Below are 19,461 nucleotides of genomic sequence, written 5' to 3'. Positions count from 1 at the left end.
AGATATAGAGAACAAAGCTCATCACAACTTCTCCAAGTGGAAGAAAGACCTCCCAGTTGAGAACATAGAAGCGAAAATTATAGAGGGTTACAGGGTAGTACATAAACTGGTTCCAGGGGAAAACTGGAGGGAATCACAGCTCAAACTGATCCATAGGGCAAAATATGCCTTTAACATAAAATATCAGTCACCCCCTGCGCACTACTCACCAAGGTGTCCCAAGTGTTCCCTGCAGAACGCTGATTTGTTTCATTGCCTGTGGTCCTGCCCGTCAATAGTGATATTTTGGGAAAATGTCTTGTTTTACATTAGACGAGTGTGCAACATCCAACTTAATTTATGCCCGCTTCTGCTCCTGTTCAATTATGTAGAAAAAAAAGGATCTGATCCTACCTCAGCAATTAATCCGGTCTTGAGTAAGCTGGCGCATTTGACTATTATTGCAGCACGTAAGGTCATCTTTAATAAGTGGATCTATCCAAGTACTCCCACTGTGTGGGACGTACAGGAAGAACTCCAACATCTCTATAACCAAGACAAGCTGGAATCAATCATACACAAAGACAAGAAAACAGCCAGTTTTTTCAAAAAATGGAAAAGCTTTATCCTTGCATCCTTTAATGACAACGAGATCAGAGACTTAATGGAACACTTCAAGTACACAAAATGGTATCTCACGGAGCACTTGCAGGGGTCCTTGGGGCGACTGGACATAACCATGGCGACTGTATAATCAAAAGAAGGTTCTCTGAGATGACAGAGGGGAGGGAAGGGAGGGGAGCGATAAAGGGGAAGGGGAGGGGGGAGATACGGGAGATAAAAACCTTGGCTTTTGAATAACTCAAGGAACATACAACTGTTTGCAATGAATGGCTTAAAGCAACGCATAACTTGTAATTGACCTGTCTGTTCCAAACACTGTGTTTTCCCTGTATTTCCAATTGTTGGGAGAAAAATAAAAATTTGTTTTAAAAAAAAAATAAAATACAAAAAATAGTTTGAGGGGAAAAAATGCCACACAATGAAAGCTTAGTCAGTCTTGAAGAAAAAACAAATTTAGGTGTCATAAGTAGGGATAACATTATTGCTGATTAAAAAGGGACATAGCTAAAATGTCAAAACTGCTCTGGTCCATAAGTGGGAAACGAGATCTGGATGCGAAGTGATTAATCAGGAGAAAAATAAGTAATTTATGAGATGTTTTGTGAATTGATTGTAATGTCCATAAAAGGCCTTTTAAACCATCAGCAAGCAAGAAAATACTGCTGGTAAAGCCATTTTAAAAAAAGAAGTTGAAAAATAATCTCCAAGGAGAAAACTGAAGATAAAAAGTTAATTGCATATAGACCATCGTCTCTAAAGATGCCAAAAAGCATGCGACACTGTCGAGTGGGCTTTTTTTTTTGTCTTCAGTCTTGCATAAATTCGGCTTTGGGAATTATTTTATAAGTTGTGTATGTCTACTGCATACTAATCCTGTGGCACAAGTAAAAAGTAAATGGGTGGTTATCTCAGTCTTTTGCCCTACAACGTTCTACTAGGTAAGGGTGAGCGCTGTAAAAACATTGCAGGAGATTTGGGTGCAGCCAGCGCCATAATTGGCCATAATAGGAATTATGGCTATAGCGGCGCTCAGTGAGTGATTTGGGCGCCCTCAAAAGACGGAGGACAAATTACTCTAAAAACGCTAATGTGGCCGCCAGCAATAGCTGGAAGCTGAATTATGTCTTACCCCCCTCCCCCACCTATGGCGACCTGGAGGGGAAATACTAGTAATTAGCGCCACCGTAACTTGCGCAGGAGCAGGGTAAGACGTTAAACGATTTACCCTGCGCCCAAATCTCCCAGCAGCAGTTTCATAGCTATGCGGTAAGGGTACTCGTCTTATTTGCTCTTTGATTTGGCTATGGGGCCCCTTGTTGCTATGCTCCGGGCAGACATTCGCATACCGGGGTGTGTTAAAGGTAATTTCTGTGAAAAGTCTGCATATGATGCACTCCTACCTGGCGGATCTGGAAGATTCTTTGGAGGCTGCACTGCAAGTCATTGATGGGTATGGCACCTACTCTGGTCTCAAAGTGAATTGGCAGAAACCTCATTCTACCAGTAGATGTATTTCTCGCTGCACAGTAGCACTTATCCCCACTACGAGTAAGCATTTTTAAATATTATGGAATTCTAATTTTTAGGTCACTTTCAGAATTTGTTAAGCTGAATTTAGGGCCTTTGCTGTCCCATGTTGATGCTAAACTTAAAGGACAACTGTAGTGAGAGGAATATGGAGGCTGCCATATTTATTGCCTTTAAATTCCAGTTTCCTGGCTACCTTGCTGATCCCTTATAGCCATAGACCCTGAACAATCATGCAGCAGATCAGGTGTTTCTGACATGATCATCACATCTGACAAGATTAGATGCATGCTTGTTCCTGGTGTGATTCAGACACCACTGAAGCCAAACAGATCAGCTGGAATGCCAGGTATTGTTTAAAAGGAAACAAATATGACAGCCTCCATATACCTCTCACTACAGTTGTCCTTTAACTAATGCAGCCTGATTGGCTGAAACCTCTTTCCCTCCTGTTTTCCCATCCCACACCTTTGTTTCTCTCTGATTGGTCAATATTTCTCATGCTTCTTAAAAAGGGACTCAGAGCTGACATTATTATTAAAAAAAGATTTTATACATACCTGGGGCTTTCTCCAGCCCCATCCGCCTGGATCGCTCCCATGCCGCCGTCCTCAGCTACGAGAACCGGGTCTCGTCACGGACGTCATCGGAGCCAGCCTACGCAGGAGAAGAAGTGCGCCCTCTATGTATCTCTCCAGCGGCTGCTGGGGAGATGAGCAAACAGCGCACTTCTCTTCCGATAGACTGACTCCGACTGACGGAAGTGCAGGGACCTGGTTCTCATAGCTGCGGAGGATGGCGGCGTGGGAGCCCCAGGAATGTATAAAATCTTTAGAATTTTCAGCTCTGGTACACTTTAAAGGGACTCCGAGCTCAGAAAAAAAAGGAACGTTGTACTCACCAGGGGCTTTTTCCAGCCCAGTGCTGGTCGGGAGGTCCCACGCCGGCGTCCTGGCTCCTCTCCTTCTCCCCGCTCCGGAATGGCTGGCAGGCCGCAGCCCGGGCGACACTCTCCCGCGTGTCGGGCTGCTTCTTCCGCATATGACGCGGATTACGTCACACGCCGGCCGCCTCGCGTCATCACGGCGGCCGACGTGAAAGTACTGCGCATGCGCGAACAAAGCGCGCATGCGCAGTACTTTCACGCCGGCCGCCGTGATAACGCGAGGCGGCCGGCGTGTGACGTAATCCGCGTCATATGCGGAAGAAGCAGCCCGACACTCGGGAGAGTGTCGCCCGGGCTGCGGCCTGCCAGCCATTCCGGAGCGGGGAGAAGGAGAGGAGCCAGGACGCCGGCGTGGGACCTCCCGACCAGCACTGGGCTGGAAAAAGCCCCTGGTGAGTACAACTTTCCTTTTTTTTTTCTGAGCTCGGAGTCCCTTTAAGCTGCAGAGTCACACAATGACAATGCACTTTCTATTGCCGAGCTGGGAGAGAGCGTCTGAAGACTGACTGTGTTTGCACTGGCCACCCTCCTCCCAGAATAAGGGAGGAAATTACATCAGGATTGGCTTCAGACACAGGGATTCCAAAATGGCAAATGCCTGAAACAGTTTTCTTTATTTCCTATGTAAAACTCACTGAAATAAAAATGTGGACAATGCAATACATACGTTATCTACTGTATATACTCGAATACAAGTCAACCTCGTGTATAAGTCGACTCAATATTTGACCCTCAAGTTGGAATTTAATGACTCAAGAATAAGTCTACCCAGCAAAGTTAATGGCTGCACTTGGGGACCAGGAAGAATTAACAGCTGAGCTTGGGGACCAGGAGGGATTAATGATTGCACTGCATAAAGTATTGCAGCCTCCTGTCCCTTCAGTCCAATTAATAACTCCTCCAGGCCACCCCACCAGTACAGCAAGTATTCACACCCCTTTATGCAGCCCAGTAGAAGCCCCCCCCCCCTCCTCTCCTTGTTAACTGTTGTGGCCAGGATTTTCATACCTGCGTTTTCTTGGCATTTCCTTTATCAAGAAAGTGTCACTTTCCACTGGGTAAATTGCTGCAAATGGCAATGTCACTAATAGTACACACATTACTCCGTGTGCGCAGTGTTGCCAGTGACTCGTGTACAAGTCAACCCCTATACTTTTATTATGCGAGTCAGACCTAAATTTATAGACTCATACTCAAGTATATACAGTACTTATGTGGGTTTTTTGTGATAGTATAGCTGACAGCTCCTCTTTAAAGAGACACAAGCGAAAAAAAATTATAATATGAATTGGTTGTGTAGTACGGATAATTACTAGAACATAAGTAGCACAAAAAAAATTCTCATTTTTATTTTCAGTAATAGTGTTTTTTATAACATTGCATCATCCTCTAATATTTACAGTTTATACACTACTCAGCATTCTAAATGGTTTTTTTACAGAACAGACAGTGAACTTTTGACCTGTCCTGAACTGTTCTCTGCAAAAGAAATATTGCAGTTAAGATAAGAACCTTCAGAATACACAGCGCTCTGCAACTTTGAAAGTCGTGGAGCTCAATGGCAATTTGCATAGATAACTGGAGTTTCTTAACTCTTCCTGTACTAGAAACAATATTAGACTTATGTCTCTGCTCCTAATGCTTTATTTCTTAGCTGTACTACACATACAAATCAAATCATATCATATCATATCATATAATTTTTTTCTGTCTCTTTAAGCCCCCTTGAGGCTGCTTGTCCCTCACCATCTCCCCGGGTGGCTCCTGTCACTTGCGATTCAGCCCGAAAGCCTGGCTGAGTCACGCTTCATAGCACATGTGCGGCCAGGCGTGCTCCCGTCACTGGAAGCGTACTGCGCAAGCACAGGACACTCTCAGCCGTGAGAGTAAGACATGGGAGCGTGCCTGGACACACATACGCGACAAATCGTGACTCGGCCCGGCTTTCAGGCTGAATTGCAAGTGACAGAAGCCACCCAGGGAGACAGCAAGTATTGAGAGGCCTTAAAGGGGCTTAAGGAAGCCTCAGGTAAGTATAGAACCTGAGACACTTCTCGTCTTAGGTACACCTTAATGCGCACCTTACTCACTTTATGAGCTAAAACAAGACAGACTTTTTTTAGCGGTTCTGCAAAATACAGAGGATCTAGAAGGGATATCTGTTCGCAACTGTTACCACTTAGCAGCACAGCTCTCACACTTAGGGCTAGTCCACACTAGGTCCGGAAACGTATTCGTGGCTGCGTTTTTCAGCCCTGATGAAAAAACTGAGTCCCGGATACTAATGTTAAAAATAGCAGCCGTCCTCACCCAAGAAAAAAATGGATCAGTCTGCGTTTGCAGGGACCAGTTTTCAAAACCTGAACGGAAGGTCCGGAATTGCTGCATTTTTACGGACCACGGATACATGGATGGGTAGTGAAAGGCAATGGGAAACCGCAACTGCATCTCCACAGGCAAAATAGCACCAAAAACGGACGAAAAAAAACGGATAGCCTGAGCTTTATTATTGGCCCAAAAAATTCTCCCACTAACTTCCTAATGATAGAGACGTTTTCCGTTCCTTTTTTGGGGGGGATTAAAATTGAACAGAAACTGATGCAAAACTCATGCACTTTTTATGAAAACGGATCAGTTTGAGGTCTGGTGGTACTTCCCCTGATCCCGGACTGCAGCGTCCGTCCTGCAACCGTGCCTAGTGTGGACCTAGCCTTATATGATGAGCTTAGTGATTGTCATAATGCTTTGCAATGCTCATTTTCTGAATTGTCTGCTCAGTACATAGACCTTTTGAAAGGTCAGAGTGGAACTGCTAACAATAGGGCATTAGCTCTTACACTGAGACAGATGCTTAAGGATAGGGACTATTCTCATAAATTGCTTCAATTAGAGGCTCCCCCTAAATATTTCCCGAAATAATACTCCTTTGGGAGAACTGCAATTTGCTTGAGCTGAATAAAATGCAGGATGATGCCTGGTGGATATCTTCTGATTTGTCATTACCGCATACAGCATTGTACAAGTTTCTCCAGCTCTTGCATGTGGTATATAGCCAATATAACAATTTCACCACAAACTTTGCAGATTCTGATATTCTGGATTTAATTAAGGATTCTTACTCCAAGAAATTCATATCTGCATTTTATGGTGCATTGATCCAACCCCTCTGCTGCTCAGCAAACCTTAAAAAGGAGGTATGAGAAAGGGACACTGGCAAGATCACAACAGCTGAGTGGGATAATGTCCTGTCCAGGATTACTAAAATGTTGCCTCCAATGCCTGACCAGCTGATTTTTATGGGATACATAGGACTTTTCTTAACCTGGTGAGACTTGCATTTCAGACCTGGATACAATGAGGTCTGCCCAAAATACAGGCTGAATAAGGGCATCGTCCTACATATAATGTGGTCCTGCCCCTTGATAAACACCTTTGTGTGCAGATATTCAAGTTGTAATTTGATCTCTCCCATGTCATCTGACTACCACAGCAGATAAGCTAATTTGAAAGCACAGGACATTAACAGTGCAGATTTATTGCAGGAGTTGTATCGGCTTTTCTTTAAAGGTTATTATGCTGCTGCATATCTTTTAGAGCAGAGATGAAGTTCTGAGTTCAGGTATGCTTTAAAACTGGTTCCTTAAATGTAATTCCGGACAGATTTCTCTGGTAAATATTTGTTACGGAGGTGTTGCATCTAAGTTACTTATTACGAACTAGATAACAGCCACTGTACCATCTTGTAGTGACTAGGTTAGAGCAGTAAATACCATGCTTCCCTACTGGAAGGCTGTCTTTCAATGCAGAGGTATGGTCAGACTGGCTAAGTTCCACTTCCCCACACTTGATGGGTTTAACACCAAAAAAAATTAAAAAAATAAAAAAAATGCACCATTGTGAAGAGATACCAGGAAGGACACTCTTCCAGTTATTTGTGCATACTACCTTATTTACAATGCACTAATATGACTATTATTATCAAGGTTACTTACATTTGTCTCTTCTAACACATCTTGCAGTTCACTGGAATCCGCTCCAGTCAGTGCTGCACCCATGTCACTCAGATAAATAGGATTGTCAACCACCCTTTGTCCAGCTTGCATCATCTGCATTACAGATTCCCTTTTAAAGAACAAAGAAGCTAGATGACTAAAAGTATTTTATTAAAAGTACCGATATATATGGTTTACTTACCTACGTTACATAAGTTGCACAAAGTTCTAAGCTGAATACAGACATCAGTCACCAGATTGGGCTAAATGTTCACTGTATATGTTACGGCCAGAACCCGAAGTCTGGCCACTTCGGGTTCTGGCCGGTCAAAACGAGAAGTGGCCGGCTTATGCGGCCAATGTGAGAAATGTCCCCTCATTTCGGACTTTGGCCGGCCAGAACTCGTTGTGGCTGTATGTGGCCGGCCAAGTCCCGAAGTCCTGCTCCCTCGGCTCTCCCCCGCTGCCTGCACTGATCAAACCTCAGATCAGGGCGACCGGACCGAAGAGGCGGAGGGAGGCAAAGCACACAAGTTACCCGCAGGACGTGAACACTTCAGTGCGGAAGCGCCAGTCATTTGGCACTTCCGCATGTGAAGTGTACAGGTCTGGGCGGGTTGCGTGCGCGCTGCTCTGCCCCTCTCCGCTTCTCCCCGCCTCTTCGGTCGCCGTAATCTGAGGTCTGTGAGTAGTGCAGGCAACTCTCCCGGCGCACACGAAAGCCCCCCCCCTCTCAGCCAAAAAGCGCCCTACCTCCAGCCATGCAAAGCACCCCCAGCCATGAAAAGTGTGCAGCCCCCCCCCCCCCCATACAAAGCACCCGCAGCCATGCAAAGTGCGCAGCCCCCCCCCCCCCCCCCATACAAAGCACCCGCAGCCATGCAAAGTGCGCAGCCCCCCCCCCCCATACAAAGCACCCGCAGCCATGCAAAGTGCGCAGCCCCCCCCCCATACAAAGCACCCGCCGCCATGCAAAGTGCGCAGTGAAGCCCCCCCCCAGCCATGCAAAGTGCGCAGCCCCCCCCCCCCCCCCATACAAAGCACCCGCAGCCATACAAAGTGCGCAGTGAAGCCCCCCCAGCCATGCAAAGCACCTAGTGAAGCACCCCAGCCATGCAAAGTGCGCAGCCCCCCCCCCCCCTACATGCAAATCACCCCCAGCAATGCAGCAGTAAAGTGCTCAGTGAAGCACCCCAGCCATGCAAAGTGTGCATTGAAGCCCTCCCAGCCATGCAAAGCACCCCCAGCAAGGCAAAGTGCCCAGTGAAGCCCCCCCCCGCCATGCAACGCACCCAGCGAAGCCCCCCCAGCCATGCAAAGCACCCCCAGCAATGCAAAGTGCCCAGTGAAGCCCCCGCCATGCAACGCGCCCAGCGAAGCCCCCCCCCAGCCATGCAAAGCACCCAGAAAAGCCCCCAGCCATGCAAAGCGCCCAGAGAAGCGCACCCAGCCATCACTAATCACCACTGTAATTTGAGCTCTCCCGTGTCACTCGACTGCCGCGGCAGAGCAGCTAATTTTAAAGCGCAGGATGATAAATTTGTCTGCTTTCGTCAAGAAGTAGACACGCTGCTGATTTGTTGCAGGATTGTGTATTCGCTGTGACAAAGAACGTTTTTTTTTCCTGTGAAGGGTATTATGCTGTTGTGTATCTTTCAGAGCAGAGAGGAGGTTCCGAGTGCCATTCATGGTGCTGGACAGGACCCAGGATGTTCTGGGATCTGTGCGTTTTGGACTTTGGCCAACTGACTTTGGCCGCTTCTAGAACTGGCCGGCCAATGTCAGAAATTCCCAGCATTTTGGACTTTGGCCGACGTCAAATCGGCCACTTCTAGAAACGGCCGGCCAATTCTAGAATTGGCCGATTTCTGGTTTTGGCCGTAACATATATATAAAACATCCCTTAAAGTGAGTCTGAAGCCAGATTAAAAATGGCTTTTTACCGTAGCTTATATTCAGCAGGGGCATGTTTGCCCCTGCTAAAACGCTGCTATCCCACAGCATAACGAGGGGTCTTTAGCCCCCAAATCCCCCCTGCAAAGTCCACAACTTTCTTGGTTGTGGATTTTGCTGCCCCTGTGCGCTTCCGTGTGAGGCAGGGCTATGAGCTGCAGCCCTGCCTCACACGCGTCTGTCAGCGGCGGATCTCCGCCTCTCCCCCGCCCCTCTCAGTGAAGGAAGACAGAGGGGCGGGGGAGAGGCGGAGATCCGCCGCTGATAGACACGTGTGAGGTAGGGCTGCAGCTCATAGCCCTGCCTCACAAGGAAGCGCTCCCCGGAGGTAGCAGGGGGGATTTGGGGGATAAAGACCCCTCATTATGCCGCGGGATAGCGGCGTTTTAGCAGGGGCAAACATGCCCCTGCTGAATAGAAGCTAAAAAGCCATTTTTAATCTGGCTTCAGACTCTCTTTAAGAACTTTGATAGATTGCAGGGAAAAAGCAGGCAGCTGAATTTATCTGCCAATCACTATACACATCATATTCACTGGAAACAGTATAAATTACTTATAATGTGAAGATCTCTGCCAAATCTGCTCCTCCATAACAGCTCTACATAAGCATTCACCACCTAGTGTATCAGACTCTTGTTTATCAGTAGTTGTGGGTAGGAATGGCCTTGTGTATTAACCACTTGAGGACCTAGGGCTTTCTACCCCTTAAGGACCGACCACTTTTTTTCCATTCAGACCACTGCAGCTTTCACGGTTTATTGCTCGCTCATACAACCTACCACCTAAATGAATTTTGGCTCCTTTTCTTGTCAATAATAAAGCTTTCTTTTGGTGCTATTTGATTGCTCCTGCGATTTTTACTTTTTATTATATTCATCAAAAAAGACATGAATTTTGGCAAAAAAATGATTTTTTTTTACTTTTTGTGCTGACATTTTTCAAATAAAGTAAAATTTCTGTATACATGCAGCGCGAAAAATGTGGACAAACATGTTTTGGATAAAAAAAAACCCATTCAGTGTATATTTATTGGTTTGGGTAAAAGTTATAGCGTTTACAAACTATGGTGCAAAAAGTGAATTTTCTCATTTTCAAGCATCTATGACTTTTCTGACCCCCTGTCATGTTTCATGAGGGGCTAGAATTCCAGGATAGTATAAATACCCCCTAAATGACCCCATTTTGGAAAGAAGACATCCCAAAGTATTCACTGAGAGGCATAGTGAGTTCATAGAAGATATTATTTTTTGTCACAAGTAAGCGGAAAATGACACTTTGTGAGAAAAAAAAAAAGTTTCCATTTCTTCTAACTTGCGACAAAAAAAAATGAAATCTGCCACGGACTCACCATGCCCCTCTCTGAATACCTTGAAGGGTCTACTTTCCAAAATGGGGTCATTTGTGGGGTGTGTTTACTGTCCTGACATTTTGGGGGGTGCTAAATTGTAAGCACCCCTGTAAAGCCTAAAGGTGCTCATTGGACTTTGGACCCCTTAGCGCAGTTAGGCTGCAAAAAGGTTCCACACAAGTGGTATTGCTGTACTCAGGAGAAGTAGTATAATGTGTTTTGGGGTGTATTTTTACACATACCCATGCTGGGTGGGAGAAATATCTCTGTAAATGACAATTTGTAAATTTTTTTTTTTTTTACACACAATTGTCCATTTACAGAGATCTTTCTCCCACTCAGCATGGGTATGTGTAAAAATACACCCCAAAACACATTATACTACTTCTCCTGAGTACGGCGATACCACATGTGTGGCACTTTTTTGCACCCTAACTGCGCTAAAGGGCCCAAAGTCCAATGAGTACCTTTAGGATTTCACAGGTAATTTTGAGAAATTTCGTTTCAAGACTACTCCTCACGGTTTAGGGCCCCTAAAATGCCAGGGCAGTATAGGAACCCCACAAATGACCCCATTTTAGAAAGAAGACACCCCAAGGTATTCCGTTAGGAGTATGGCGAGTTCATAGAAGATTTTATTTTTTGTCACAAGTTAGCGGAAATTGATTTTAATTGTGTTTTTTCACAAACTTGTGACAAAAAATAAAATCTTCTATGAACTCGCCATATTACTAACGGAATACCTTGGGGTGTCTTCTTTCTAAAATGGGGTCATTTGTGGGGTTCCTATACTGCCCTGGCATTTTAGGGGCCCTAAACGGTGAGGAGTAGTCTTGAAATCAAATGTTGCAAAATGACCTGTGAAATCCTAAAGGTACTCATTGGACTTTGGGCCTTTAGCGTACTTTGGGTGTAAAAAAGTGCCACACATGTGGTACCGCCGTACTCAGGAGAAGTAGTATTATGTGTTTTGGGGTGTATTTTTACACATACCCATGCTAAGTGGGAGAAATATCTCTGTAAATGACAATTGTTTGATGTTTTTAACACACATTGGCCATTTCCGTGTTTCGCTGACGTCAGCCGCCTCCGATCCAGCCCTTAGCGCTGGCCGGAACTTTTTGTTCCGGCTACACTGGGCTCAGGCGGCTGGGGGGACTCTCTTTCGCCGCTGCATGCGGCGATCAGGTAGCACACACGGCTGGCAAAGTGCCGGCTGCGTGTGCTGCTTTTTATTTGAGCCAAATCGGCCCAGCAGGGCCTAAGCGGCAGGCTCCGGCGGTACTGGACGAGCTGAGCTCGTCCAGACCGCTCAGCAGGTTAAATAGGTTGGAGCTATCACTTTCTACACCATTTACAATAAATAAGTGATCCACGTAAACCTCAACTTTCAGGGCCTGTTTCCACTACACGCACATTCTGCATGCAGAAAACTGACTTCAATGTAAGTCTATGGGCCTGTTTCCACTGAACTCGATTTTTCTGATGCAGATTTCCCATAGGCATTCATTGGAGTCAGTTTTCTGCATGCAGAATCTGCGTGTAGTGGAAACAGGCCCTCACACTTTTTTTTTACACACACTTGTATTGACATTCAATTTTAAGAGCCAGAGGACAGCAATCTTTCAGTTTATATTGAATCTGACAGGTTTTGCACTAGTCCACCTTCTCATAGGGGATTCTCAGGGTTTCCTTTCATTCTTTGCAAAAGAATTCCCTGGAAACGATCTGCACAGAGATGTTGGCGAGCCTGCCTACCAATTTGCATACTATTTTGACAGTTGGACTGAGCAACTGCTGTATACTAAACGCTTTGAAAATAAAGATAATCCCAAGAATCCCTATGAGGAGATGACAGCCACAAACATGTCAGTTATGTCAAATTTTTACTGCTTACTGTAAGTGGAAGCAACATAGGAGAACTGTAATTTATAGGACAAATATACTTTTTTTTAAAGATGCATACAGGTTTAGTTTACATTTTTTTGAGATAGTGGTCCTTTAATAAAAAGCACAAGAAAGCCTGAAAACACACATACACTAAGGATTATCATATGACTAACCTGTACAGGGGATTTAAAGCAATAATGTCACGGATGGTCTTCACAATCTCAGCAGTTAGGGCCTGGTAAGGAAAAGACAATAGGCAAATGAAATGAATTCGTAGTATAATATTTAACACTACCTTAACCTGTTTGTCAGAATACAGTGCATATTTTTCGTATAACCACATACATTAACTAGCGAACTCTGGCATAATTAAAAATATATCGTTTATACAGTAGCAACAAAAAGTTTGTGAACCCTTTGCAATAATATGGATTTCTGCACAAATTGGTCATAAAATGTGACTTAGATGAAGATCAGATCACAACAATAGATAATCACAGTCTGCTTAAACTAATACCACACAAATAATTAAATGTTTCCATGTTTTTATTGAACACACCATGTAAACATTCACAGTGCAGGTGGATAAAGTATGTGAACCCTTGGATTTAATAACTGGTTGAACCTCCTTGACAGCAATAAACTTTAACCACTTCACTTGAAGGGTTTTTCCCCTTAAAAACCAGAGCAATTTTCACCCATCAGCGCTCCTTCCATTTATTCACCTATAACTTTATTACTGCTTATCACGAGCAATTTTCACCCATCAGCGCTCCTTCCATTTATTCACCTATAACTTTATTACTGCTTATCACAACGAAACAATCTATATCTTGTTTTTTTCGCCACCGATTAGGCTTTCTCAGATTTCGGCCATTATAGTTTCAAAATAAAACATGCTACCGTAATTAAAACCCATACATTTTATTTGCCCATTCGTATCGGTTATTGCAAGGTTTAAAATTTTTCCCTAGCACAATGTATGGCGCCAATATTTTATTTGGAAATAAAGGTGCATTTTTTCAGTTTTGCATCTATCCCCAATTACAAGCCTATAATTATAAAGTAATTGTAGTATACAGTTTTTATACACCGTATTTTTCAGACTATAAGACGCTACGGACTATAAGGCGCACCTAGGTTTAGAGGGTAAAAACCAGGAAAAAAATATATATATACGAAACCTGGTACGTCTATGGTCCAGGAGCATCTTGTAGATGTTCTCCCAATTACTGTCCTGTTCCTGTCATCCTTGTGTTTTCCTCTTGGCCCCAATGTCCTCCTCCTGTCCCCCAGTGTCCTCCTGTTACTCCAGTGTCCTCATGCTGCCCCCCAGTTTCCTTCTTCTGCCCCCCAGTGACCTCCTTTTGTTCCCCAGTATCCTCATGCTGTCCCAAGTATTAAACTGCAGATTGGCCCCAGTGTATACATTTTATTGTGTCCGCTTGTTTGCCCCTCACTGCGCCATTGTCATGTAAATCAGCGGCAGAAGCCGATCATATTAAACAGCAGACTGTCCCCATTGTATACATATATTGTCTGCCTGTGTGCCCCTCGCTGCGCCATTGTCATGTACTTAGTGGCAGAAGCCGCTCGTATCAAACAGCAGACTGTCCCCATTGTATACATAATCAGCTGTGTTATGTAGATCAGCGGCAGAAGCCGCTCGTATTAACCTTCCTGGCGGTAAGCCCGAGCTTAGGCCCCGCTGGGCACCGCTCAGGCCCCGCTGGGCCGTTTTGCATAATTTTTTTTTTGCTGCACGCAGCTAGCACTTTGCTAGCTGCGTGCAGTGCCCGATCGCCGCCCCTACCCGCCGATCCGCCGCTATCCGTCGCGCCGCAGCCGCCCCCCCCCAGACCCCGTGCGCTGCCTGGCCAATCAGTGCCAGGCAGCTCTATGGGGTGGATCGGAATCCCCTATGACGTCACGACGTCATTGACGTCGGTGACGTCATCCCGCCCCGTCGCCATGGCTTTGTCTCGCTACATGAAAAAAAAAAAAAAAAATTAAAAAAAGATTTGCTGCCCCCTGGCAATTTTTAAGCAAACCGCCAGGAGGGTTAAAGGGCAGACTGTCCCCTGTATACATATTCCGTACACCTGTTTGCCCCTCGCTGCACTATGTGTAACGTAAATCAGCGGCAGAAGCCGCTAGTATCACTCACCGGACATAGCAAGCCTGTGACGAACAGGGACTCCTCTCTCGCTCACTCCTTCCCCCAAGTGCCGGTACTTCATAGTCGCGCCATTACACACGTGTATAATGACGCGACTATGAAGTACCGGCACTTGGGGGAAGGAGTGAGAGAGGAGTCCCTGTTCGTCACAGGCACGCTATGTCCGGTGAGTGATACTAGCGGCTTCTGCCACTGATTTACATAACACATAGCGCAGCGAGGGGCAAACAGGTGTACTGAATATGTATACAGGGGACAGTCTGCCCTTTAATACAAGCGGTTTCTGCCTCTGATTTACATAACAGCGCAGCGAGGGGCAAACAGGCGGACTGATTATGTATACAATGGGGACAGTCTGCTGTTTGATACGAGCGGCTTCTGCCGCTAAGTACATGACAATGGCGCAGCGAGGGGCACACAGGCAGACACAAAGGACATGCTGGCAAACATTGAGGGTGACATCGAGGAGGATCCAAGACCACAGGAGTGCAGGGAATCCCGACATGCGGCGGGTCAGCTGTTTGTCAGTGATTTTAAGTCTGGGATTCCCTGCATTTGGACTATAAGACGCAGGGACTTTTTTTCCCCACTTTACGGGGGAGAAAAAGTGCGTCTTATAGTCCGAAAAATACGATACATATTTAAAAAAAAAAGTTCAGTCCCTAAGGTAACTTTTTATGTATTTTTTTTATTTGTAATTTTTTTTTTTTTTTAATTAAAGGGAGGGCGGGCAGTGGGAGGGACGTAGTAGCTACGCCCCTGCCCAGAGTTGTGGCATTTTGCAGGGGCGTTGTTACTCGTCCCGGCAAAGGGGAAGTGATTAACCAAACGTTTCTTTTAGTTGCAGATCAGACGTGCACATTAGTCAGCAGAAATGTTTGACCATTTCTCTTTACGGAACAGTTTCAGTTCTGCATTATTCTTGGAATGTCTGGTATAAATCGCTTTCTTGAGATCATCCCACAGGATCTCAATAGGGTTGAGGTCAGAACTCTGACTGGGCCACTCCAAAAGGCGTATTTTCTTCTGTTTAAGCCAATCTGTTGATTTACTTCTATGCTTTGGGTCATTGTCCTGTTGCAACACCCATGTTCTGCTGTGCTTCAGGTGGTGGACAGATGGCCTTAAGTTTTCCAGCAAAATGTCTTGATAAACTTTGGAATACATTTTTCCTTTGATGATACCAATCCATCCAGACCCTGACGCAGCAAAGCAGCCCCAAGCCATGATGCCCCCACCACCATACTTCACAGTTGGGATGAGGTTTTGATGTTTGTGTGCTGTGCCTCTTTTTCTCCACACACAGTGTTCTATGCTTCTTCCAAACAACTTAAAGAGAACCCGAGGTGGGGATCATAGAGTTAAATCTATACACAGAGGCTGGGTCTGGCTATAGTGCCCAGCCTCTGTTCCTAGTTGAATATTCCCTAAATCCCCCCTGCGCTCTGCACGAGCCCATAAATTACAGCCGCGCTGTCGGGCTCTGTTTACCTTTCTAGTGTCACTCATGCCGCTCCCCCCGCCTCCTGCAGAGCGCTGGTCCCTGCCTGAGTCCCTTCTCTCTAATCAGCGGCGAGGGAAGGGACGTGGGCGGGGATCGGCGCTCTGCAGGAGGCGGGGGAGTGGTGTGAGTGGCACTAGAATGGTAAACAGAGCCCGCTGCGACACGCTCAGTGTCGCCAGCGCGGCTGTAATTTATGGGCTAGTGCAGAGCGCAGGGGGGATTTAGGGAATATTCAACTAGCAACAGAGGCTGGGCACTATAGCCAGACCCAGCCTCTGTGTATAGATTTAACTCTATGATCCCCACCTCAGGTTCTCTTTAACTTTGGTTTTATCTGTCCACAGAATATTTTGCCAGTACTGCTGTGGAACATCCAGATGCTCTTTTGCACACTTTAAACGTGCAGCAATGTTAGGTTTTTTTTTTTTTTACAGCAGTGGTTTGCTTTGTGGTATTCTTCCATGAAATCCATTGTTTAGTGTTTTACATATCATAGATTCGCTAATATGGATGTTGGCATATGCCAGATACTTTTGTAGGTCTTTAGCTGACACTGGATTCTTCTTCATCTCACTGAGCATTCTGCGCTGTGCTCTTGCAGTCATCTTTACAGGACGGCTACTCCTAGGGAGAATAGCAGCAGTGTTGAACTATCCATTTATAGACAAGTTAGCTTACCCTGGACTGATTAACTGCAAGGCATTTGGAGATACTTTTATAACCCTTTCCAGCATTATGCAAGTCAACAATTCTGAATCGTAGGTCTACTGAGAGCTCTTTTGTGCAAGGCATCATTCACATCATCAGGCAATGCTGCTTTGGGAAAAAGCAAACCCAAAAGTGGTGTGTGCAGCTGCAAGCAACACCTCTAATCTCAATGCACTGCAAATGTTTACATGGCGTGTTCAATAAAGATATGGAAATTTAATTATTTGTGTGGTATTAGTTTAAGCAGTCTGTGATTGTCTATTGTTGTGACTTAGATGAAGATCAGATCACACTTTATGACCAATTTGTGCAAAAATCCATATTATTCCAACGGGTTCACATACTTTTTCTTGGTACTGTATATTGTTTAGAATTAGGAAACAGCTTAGATTACTAGATATAAACTAACATTTTATACAGTCTGGAGAGAAAATCTGTTCTTAAAGAGATGTGCAGGCATGCATTGTTGACTTGCTTATTAAAAAATACATACATACTGTACCCTTTGTTCTATTGATCCCCTGCTTTAAACTGGGTTCCCACTATGCCAATGCACAACAGGTGCATTCCCAACAAATCCGAGATGATATGCTGTGCACTACACACTGTGAGTACATCGACTCATTCACACTATGCACTGTTGTGCACCCAGTTAAATGCTGCTTGGGTGCACTGCAGAAACCTCTCAGTAAACCAAAAATAAGTACACGAATCGGAAGTAATGCGTGGCAATGTAACTCCAGGAACATACAATGATGCAGGTATGAAGACAGGTTTCGCAGGCACCACTGTAGTGAATTAAAGCTTCTTTATTGGTCACATCAGACAAGGCAGAGGGTACAACCTGGTTGTACCCTCTGCCTTGTCTGATGTGACCAATAAAGAAGCTTTAATTCACTACAGTGGTGCCTGCGAAACCTGTGTTCGTGCATCTTACGGCTCCAGTGGTGTGGAAAGCCGACTGCCTGGGCACACTATCTCTTATACATGGGTGCTGTCCCAACCATAATTCTTGGATTCCAATGATGCAGGCATCTAATAGATGCCAGCGTTCATTGACACAGGGACTTAGATGAATGAATGGGTACTGCGTTCCCATTCATTCATCTCCCCGCTAACAGGCAGCGACGGAAACGCGCGGCCGCCACCTGCCGCTGAAGTTTTACAGGCCATAATTATACTGCACCTGGTGTTGGTAGTTAAGGGAACAAAAAAAAAATCAATTTCCAGGAAAATAAATTCACAAATTTTTTAACCCCAGTGGATAAAATCTATTGGGCCTAATGCACAAACTGTTGGGAAATTTGGCATGCGAAGGCAGCACATTACAATTTTATTGGTGCTGACATCAGGGGAATAGTGCGCATTCTGCAATGAGCGCAACTCACATTACCATCGCACAAATTTACAGTTTGTGCATCAGGTCCATTGTTACTTACTGCAACCCCGCATTAAAATCCAGTAGTTATATGACTGCCCCTCCTGAACTACCATTCTTATCTATCTTTGACTTCTGTTAATACAAGGCTATTCAAGCACCACCTTTCTCTACCTGTCCTGTAGTAGGAATAGCCTCTTTCGTTGGCCACTACAGAAGAGTGGCAGAGCCACAATGACTGCCATGGAAACTGGGAGGACAGAGTAGCACAAAGTTCAACTTCCACCCCAGATTACACTGTGGGAGCAGGCAGGTCTCAACATCTTAAAGATACTGGGGCTCAGGTCAGTTATAGTTTTCTTAAAATTGTTGGGGGGGGGGGGGGGGTTCTGTTTTTATTCCAGAAATAGACTTGTCAAATGAATGGTCATTTCTACACAAATGATTATGTACCTGTGCTTATTTTAATTGGAGCTCTTTTCTTAATTAAAATGTACCCAAGCCAAAACTCAGTGCAAATTGAGATACTTACCTAAAGAAAGGGAAGCCCCAGGATCCTATTGAGGCATCCCTCGGTGCTTTGATGTCCCCCCTCACTGAGTGGGCCCCCTAGATATTAGGGCCACGCACCTCCTTTTCCATCAGTGTGGCCACACAGTAGCTGCGCGAGCACACCCACACAGTAAGCCGGAGCATCTCATGTACGAGCGGCTCAGTGGTACTGCACATGTACGGCCGCAGCCACAACAGGAGAGAATCGTGGCCCCGATGTGGAAAGAGGCAACGCTGGGTAAAGAGGACATTGGAGCACGGAGGGAGGCCTCAGTAAAATCCTGAGGCATCCCTCTCTTTAGGTAGATATCTTTTTGAACCAGACTTTTGGCTTGAGTTCCCTATAAGGGCTTTTGCTAAACAAGACCTCAAGTGGGAGGAATATGGAGGCTGGCATATTTATTTCCTTTTAAACAATACCAGTTGTAGGGAATATTGCTGATATCTTTAGCTGCAGTATTATCTGGATTAAAACACCTAACAAAAGTATGTAGCGTATCTAGTCCGACTTCAAGTCAGAAAAATCTGATCTGCATGCATGTTCAGTGTATATGGGTAACAGTATTGGAGGCAGAGGATCAGCAGGACAGCCAGGCAACTGGTATTGTTTAAAAACGGAATAAATATTGCAGCCTACATACCAGGGCTGTGGAGTCGGTCCAAAAATCCACCGACTCCGACTCCTCAGTTTAGGATTCCACCGACTCCGACTCCTCTAATTTGCATATTACAATTTTGTTGATTAAAAGTATGTAACATGAAATTCGTCTCTTAACTGCCAACGCTTAGGAATTTTACAAGACAACTGAAGTGAGAAGGATATGTAGACTACTATATTTATTCCCTTTAGACTAAAACTAGTCCTTGGTAAGAGTACTTGT

The 19,461-nt window shown here is 45.1% G+C and overlaps 1 protein-coding gene across 3 annotated transcripts in view; it reads right to left on the bottom strand.

The window, feature by feature from the left end:
- LONP1 (lon peptidase 1, mitochondrial) overlaps nt 1-19,461 on the bottom strand; it is a 104,558-nt gene that overhangs the window by 66,451 nt on the left and 18,646 nt on the right. For all 3 annotated transcript variants that reach the window (XM_068233733.1, XM_068233732.1, XM_068233734.1), the window contains exons 5-6: nt 12,433-12,494; nt 7,069-7,198 (exon numbers count right to left, since the gene is read on the bottom strand). In XM_068233733.1, the coding sequence (XP_068089834.1) occupies nt 7,069-7,198; nt 12,433-12,494 (192 nt within the window). The remainder of the gene's footprint in view (nt 1-7,068; nt 7,199-12,432; nt 12,495-19,461) is intronic.

The sequence above is a fragment of the Hyperolius riggenbachi genome, chromosome 1, assembly GCF_040937935.1.
Source record: "Hyperolius riggenbachi isolate aHypRig1 chromosome 1, aHypRig1.pri, whole genome shotgun sequence".
Classification (NCBI taxonomy): Eukaryota; Metazoa; Chordata; class Amphibia; order Anura; family Hyperoliidae; genus Hyperolius; species Hyperolius riggenbachi.
This window is presented reverse-complemented; position numbering and strand designations above follow the sequence as displayed.